The following is a 6,729-nucleotide window of genomic DNA, read 5'->3' on the forward strand; positions in this document are numbered from 1 at the left end:
GTATAATAAGTACATAACCATAAAAACCAAAAACGATAAACTAAATGAGCCCCAAAGTAAACCGCTCGTTCTAATAAGATTAAGAGTAAAACACACGAGCCTTCTTAACATTTTATAATAATTCTACAAATGTCATCAGAAGTCATGTCATGGCATGGCATCGTACAAGCGATCCATGTTATCCTACATTACTACCTCCAGCAGAATGTACAATCTAAGAATGGAGCTACACTGATTTGCAAGTGACAAAACATTAGGAACTAGTCGCATAACATAATTTCTGAGAAGCAAAATCTGGGTTCACTCCTGCATCCCTTCAGGTAGACCGGACGTCACAGGTTTCCCAATGTTAAATTATAGTGTGTTGACCGTGCTGAATCATTGCGCGCTTCCATTATCCTACTGGACACAACCTCCAGGAAGAACGGGCATCACATGTTGCCCAATGTTAACTTGCGCTGTGTGGATCGTGCTGAACCATTAAGTGCTTCGTTTATCCTACTGAACACAACTTTCAAAGGTACACAAGCAATAGAAGGCCCCCCCAATTTCTCGACCATTGGTTTCCTGTCTTGCTCCCTTTGTGCAGTAGCAAAGGAAGACAATCTTCTGGTCTTTTTGGATGAAAACCCGCCTTTCCTCCCATTGGGAGATTTCTTTGGAGAAACAGAAGATTTAAAGCTCAAATGGGTCGCAGGGCTCTGCACATAACCAGTATCATACTGCGTCAATGACGCACCACTGACATCTGTTGACTGATCTGACATATTTTCTCCTGGGACTTCATAAAGCTCACTGCTGCTACTTGCTAGACAATAACCAATACTTTTTAACATAAGATCGCACGTACCATCTTCACAGACCTCAACCGTGACAGGATGACCTACAATAGCTTTGCCATTCAATTTGCTCATGAGAGAAACAAGAGGTACATGCCGACCCCGGTAACTTGCTCGCACTTCCAAGTTAACATCAAACAGTGAAGAATTACCAAAAGCAGTCCTAGTTGGAACATATGCATCCTGATACCTTGAGTTGGGTGTGAAACGAGATTGACGGTAAGGAAGAGATCTATGAGGCAAAGGGGAAACAGACTCGTCCCTCAAGTACAGGTCCTTGTTTCTCACCTGGGTTGCTAGTTTAGCAGACACAGACTTCTCATGCGACAAGTTCAAGTGGCCGTCTTTCCTTCCCACCAACTGATCAACATCTTCACTAACTAAGTAGTTCCGCCAACCATAATTAGAGTCCAGATAATTTCGTTCGGAATCTCGACTTCGATGAGTAGGACTGTCTAATGCAAGCGGCTCATCAAAGGGATCGATCTCAACTTTACGATCAAGTCCTTGAGAAAACAAATATCTATGGTTTTTACCTGCCAAAGAAACATTATATTCAGGATCTCCATCGAGACATCTCCTAGCATCCTGGCCTTTGCTTGTTCTATGGCTTAGAAGTCTTGAATTTCTTTTTCCTTTCGACTGCCACTTTGAAGTGTGCTTTGTTCGCGTCGGGCTGAGACTCTTAACATCAACAATAAGACTGGTGGAACCAGACTCATCACGCCCTTCATTGCTCAAGGGTATAGGTCCAACTTTACTGCAATTATCAGGACGCCTTTCAGAAGCACCGGACTGGAGTTCTCCAGACGCATCTACTAGAAGGAAAACATGCAACAATCAAAATCCACTGTATACAGAGAACAATCATTATCAAAAGAAAAACTCAAAAAAGTAAAAAGAGAATATTCCCTTGGGAATTGCTAGCTTTTACAGCACCCAAGTAACTTAAAAATTTTATGCTGGTATAGGAAGGGAAGGGGGTTGCCAAAATTGACAAATCTCCAGCTAGTCAATGTGAAAAGAAAGAGCCCAAAGTTATCACAAAATGCCTAAAGCTAAAATGAGAGGCAGAAGTAACATGTACAGATATTGGATCATCAAGTATCACTCTAGATACATAACTATCCACTAATACTTAACAGATCAGTTGCAGGGCTGCTCTAATTACACTAGTTTCTTAATGCAGAAGCTGTATGCTCTGTTTGGTTCGGTGTACCGACTTGCAAATGACAAATAGTTGCAAATGGCATGTGATTGTATTGCATCTGATTGCAATGCATCCAATTTACTTGTGTTTGGTAAACCCAAGACAAAAGGATGTAAAATTGGTTATATTATCCCACTACTTTTTTTCACATCTTAAATAAGAGAAAGCACCTCTATTGTGTTTGCATCTATTTACACAACTTTTTTGGCTGCAAGTGGATGTCATGGAAACTACTTATATAGTGCATGTAATTGCAACTTGTTGCATCAACCGCCTATTTGCATTTTGCTACCAAACACTGTTTTGTGGGTGGTTACATGGAATTAGGTGCAATTGCATGTAAATACATCGAACCAAACAGAGCATGTAGGACAATGATCATGACTCAAATAGGTAAAAATACAAAACAACCGAAAAGTAAAACAAGGCACAAACACCGCAAAGTAAAAAAGATTGCAGGAAAATATATCAACCTTGGGACATAATCCCATGCATAAATCCCTGTTGCAAACTTGACATAACTAATAGTCTACTAATACCAGTTTGCATAGGATGCAATGCCACAAATTCAACACAAGGTACTGCACTCGCATAGCTTTGCATTGTCAAGTTTAACTTGCAAATAGGAAAACATATTAATGCAATATTTATAGTATAGCCTGGGCACCCAGCTAAATAAACCCTAGAATTAATCCAGTTGCTCTCCCCTCACGAAAACAATGAATTTACAAATCACAGCTCTTTTGAAATAAATAGGAAGCAAAGCACACTTAAGGCTTAGAATTAACGACTTCCATTGAACTCCAACAGGATGTAACAAATTATAAAAAACTGCCATATCAACCACATAAATCCCAACATTGTGTATTCATGGAGACAAGGTAAGATTATTTATTAGTTGAAATATAGATGTGAGACCAATACGTAGCCTAGAGATGGGGGCCTCATAACTAATGAAATAGGAGTTTAACTATGAATACTCTATTTTGCTACCAATAAAATGATATTGCCAAAACAAGGAGACTTGATTTCTTTCATCTTCGTCATATTATTCTAAGATTGTTACAACACCATGACCTCATTAACAAAGCTTTAAAGGTCTGATAAGTACTCCTGTAAACAATGCCTTGTACTTACATAAGTACAGGATTTTAAAAAACGATGCGTACAATGTGCATAATTCTTAATCGACTTTTAGCATGCTTTGTATATACAGAAAAGTAAAAGATAATTTCATAAGTTCGGCTTAATTTCATAAGTTCCACGGTATCCCCAAGACCCCAACTATATCGTCATATCGACTTAGATTGATATGTCTGTCATACAAACATATCAGATACTTTTCCTTCATTGCCTAGAGGATTGTTATACTCCCTCTAACATTAAAGCCATCCCTAGTACAGAAAACAATATATGTAACGAATGCAAGACTACACATATTAAGAACTTTATTCTTCATTTGAAGCATACCTTGAGTGTGATTTTCCTTCTTAACAAACGGAACATCAAATAAGCCATCTGAAGTAACATTCTCAGGGACCTCTAACATGGTGTGAGAATCACTACACTTTGGATCAGATAGAATGTTTTCAGCATCAACACCAGTATCACAAGTCTGTGCAGAGGCATCTAATAAGATCTCATTATCACATGAAGCGCCAGTACAGTTCGAGCTATCATTAACGACCAGTGAAATGCTTTCCTTTTTTACGTCTGCAGACTCTAAAACAGAGACCTTGCTGTCTGCTACTCCTTGAAGCAATGATCGGCTTGGACTGGAAACTTGATCACAATTAACAGGAATAGACACCATGGTGGTACTCTCTAACACCTGAGTCAGTGGAAGGCAACGGCTTTTCCTCTTCCCATTTTCATGAACAAGGGCCACTTGAGCTTCCCTTTTCTTGCTTCTATTTTCAGTGCTTCCATTAGACAAACTGCTAGTATTAGGCTCACTAAAGGAGGCACTGTCCTGTTCAACTAATTCATCAGACCCTTCAGAATCAGAATGCACACTGGTTTTTCTGTTGGACACCCCCATCCCTAGGTCTTCAAGACCTCTCATACGCTTAGTCCCCTGACTACCATCATCATCTTCGGAGTCATTGGGGGTTTTACGTCTCATTTTCTGCAAACAATGTACCTGCGGTGTGCTGACAAGATTTGGATCTTCAAAGGATATCCCAGACTGAGATAGCTCCTTTGTTAAATTCACTTCAGAAATACTTTCTTTACCATCCATATCATCGTGTTCACGGCCTGAACTAGATCCATTACGTAATTTTCTAACCCGCTGGCTACTTTTGGATTGAGCTGAATTACCTTTTTTAGACTGAGAAACAGGTTGTTCATCTGATTCATGGGCATTTTCGATCTCGAGAGCATGCAAGATAGCATCTTCCCTCCGCGCATATTTCACAGCTTTCTTATTAATATTAGCAGCAGAAGCCTTTGCTTTTTCAATGCACTCGTCGTATTCTCCACAACGAAATGCCTTCACACGCTTGGACTTGTCAAGATTGTACCAATCCCTAAATGCCAAAAACAATACAACTCATAATTTGAACAACAACAGACACAAAATACAATAGAAATCCACAAATACAAAAGATACACAGCAATATATTTTAAAGAATGTATCTATTGAGAAGCAAGGAATGTTCTTTAAATTGGATTGAGATATATGTATACAAGTAAATGATAGAATATAAATAACACATACATCATGTCCAACGGTATACTGAGCATTACAGAGACTGATCCTAAACGGGTCAAAGTGCGCCCAGACACAAAATTTGTTTAGTCAGCGTGTTTGGAAATGTTTTCTAGTGCCTTACTTCATTGAGACATAGCATGTTCAGCAGATGCATATTGACACCTAATAAAGAGTTTACTAGTGACAGCTGAATACTAACTAAAAATGAATTATATTTGCCAAAACAAAGGTCAGCACTGAAAACTCTTAGCTCCTGTTATAAACTATAAGGAACTTTATAGTTTTTCTTTCTCACTATATTGCCAATAGAAAACTAATGTAAAACCTTATGCAACTGGAAACCTTGGTCAGCGAGAAACTGACACAGATCAAAAGAAAACAAATTAAACTCATAATTGGCATACCATAACGGAATCAATGTCTAAACACACATACATCAAAACATATACAAAACCAAGACAGATATTGTATATAAACAGTTTGTCCACACGTATGTATGTATGTATAAAGAATAACCCACTTTCAGTCCCTCTCCTACCCCATAAAAACTAAAAAAAAAAAATCTAGCAACCAGGTTAACCTAATAACTACTCTTCCCCACTAGATGCAACCCTATTTGGAGGACCAGAATAGATTCAACATAGGAGCAGACAAACAAAACAGAGAACGCTTAAAAACAAATTTGTCATATATTTAAAAAGATGCATAACAAAATTTTCAACAACCCGTAGTAAAAATAAAGACCAAAAGAAATACTCACACACTAGCATCCTCTCTTCCCAAAAGCTTCACTGGTGTTCCGGATCTAGGCGAAACCAAGCAACCCTCAGATAATTCATGTAAACCCACAACGCGTCCGGGCCACCACGAACCATTTCTTCGCCTCACCCAGACCAGAGTCCCAACAGTGTCACTGATATTATTCGATTCTCCTTCACTTCCCATCTTTATTATTCCAACAAAACAATCTATTATTCTTCTCCAAAAACAAAATAAAACAATCTAAACCACTACTTGTTCCTCAAAAATAGCTTCCACCCCTCATTCCCAGTATCCAAAAATGCTTCTTTTAGGTAGAAATGCAAGTACCCTTCATGCCAAAACCCCGGTATTACAGTAAACTCTGACAAAAATCCCAAATTTTCATAGTAAGTTAACTACTATTGAATAAAAACTCCCATTTTTATGCAAAAAAATGATCAAAATCCTAACTTTATAAACAAAAGCATTCAGATCAAGTTATGTAACATTAAACATTAAAGGGGTTCAAGAAGAGATCTGAAAAAAGGAGATTGGGTCTCATTACTTACCAAAAAATGAAAAAAAAAAAAAGTCTGTGTTTGTTCTCTCTATGTGACTTCAGAGTGCAAGAACAGAGACAAAATGAAGAAAAGGGACATGAGCTTATTTTTTTTATATATAGAGAGAGATAAAGAGAAGGTGTTGTGGGTATGAGTCACTGAGTCACTGAGTTGGATCGGAATCAGAAGTAGCTTTCTAGAGAGGAAAAAAGAGGTTGGGTCTGTTTTTTGCAGAGAGAGAGAGGAGAGATTTTATTTATTTTTGGTCTTTTTATTTTTTTGTTCTGGTTTTTATGGTTTTTTTGGGTTTTGAGAGAGAGAAGTGTGTTGAAATTTGAGGTATGGGCATTTAGCGGAATGTGTTGTGTGTGGATATGCGAATTACGTTTTCATGTACTTTGCATTTATCTTTCTCACGTGCTGTCTCTCATGGGCCTTTTACCTGATCTCAAGGCCCAACTAAATTTGGGAGCCCAGAACTGGCTAGTTGTAGGACACATTACTACGAAAAGTCTCAAACCCTAGTATGGTGTGGTGGTCCGGGATCGATTTTGAATGCGTTTAGAAAAGGACCACATTAATTCATGGATCTTTACTTTTTTTCATAATTTTTACTAAATATTTCAAGTCACGAGCTTTAGAGTAGTGGACTAGTGACACTCT

General features: G+C 38.2%; 1 protein-coding gene across 2 annotated transcripts; it reads right to left on the minus strand.

Annotated features, from left to right (window-relative positions):
• Nucleotides 1-65: 65 nt before the first annotated feature.
• LOC147511989 (Tudor/PWWP/MBT superfamily protein) lies at nucleotides 66-6,387 on the minus strand. Of its 2 annotated transcripts, XM_086603572.1 has the most exons (4): nucleotides 6,076-6,387; nucleotides 5,526-5,888; nucleotides 3,520-4,580; nucleotides 66-1,654 (listed from the first exon to the last, which is right to left on the minus strand). In XM_086603572.1, the coding sequence occupies exons 2-4, from the start codon at nucleotides 5,708-5,710 to the stop codon at nucleotides 432-434; spliced, it is 2,469 nt and encodes an 822-aa protein (XP_086459698.1). In that variant the 5' UTR covers nucleotides 5,711-5,888; nucleotides 6,076-6,387; the 3' UTR covers nucleotides 66-431. The 2 variants fall into 2 exon arrangements, with proteins under 2 accessions (XP_086459698.1, XP_086459697.1); XM_086603571.1 differs by lacking the exon at nucleotides 6,076-6,387 and having other exon boundaries at nucleotides 66-1,657; nucleotides 5,526-5,850.
• Nucleotides 6,388-6,729: the final 342 nt, after the last annotated feature.

This window comes from Coptis chinensis, chromosome 3 (genome assembly GCF_015680905.1).
Source record: "Coptis chinensis isolate HL-2020 chromosome 3, ASM1568090v1, whole genome shotgun sequence".
NCBI classification, from domain to species: Eukaryota; Viridiplantae; Streptophyta; class Magnoliopsida; order Ranunculales; family Ranunculaceae; genus Coptis; species Coptis chinensis.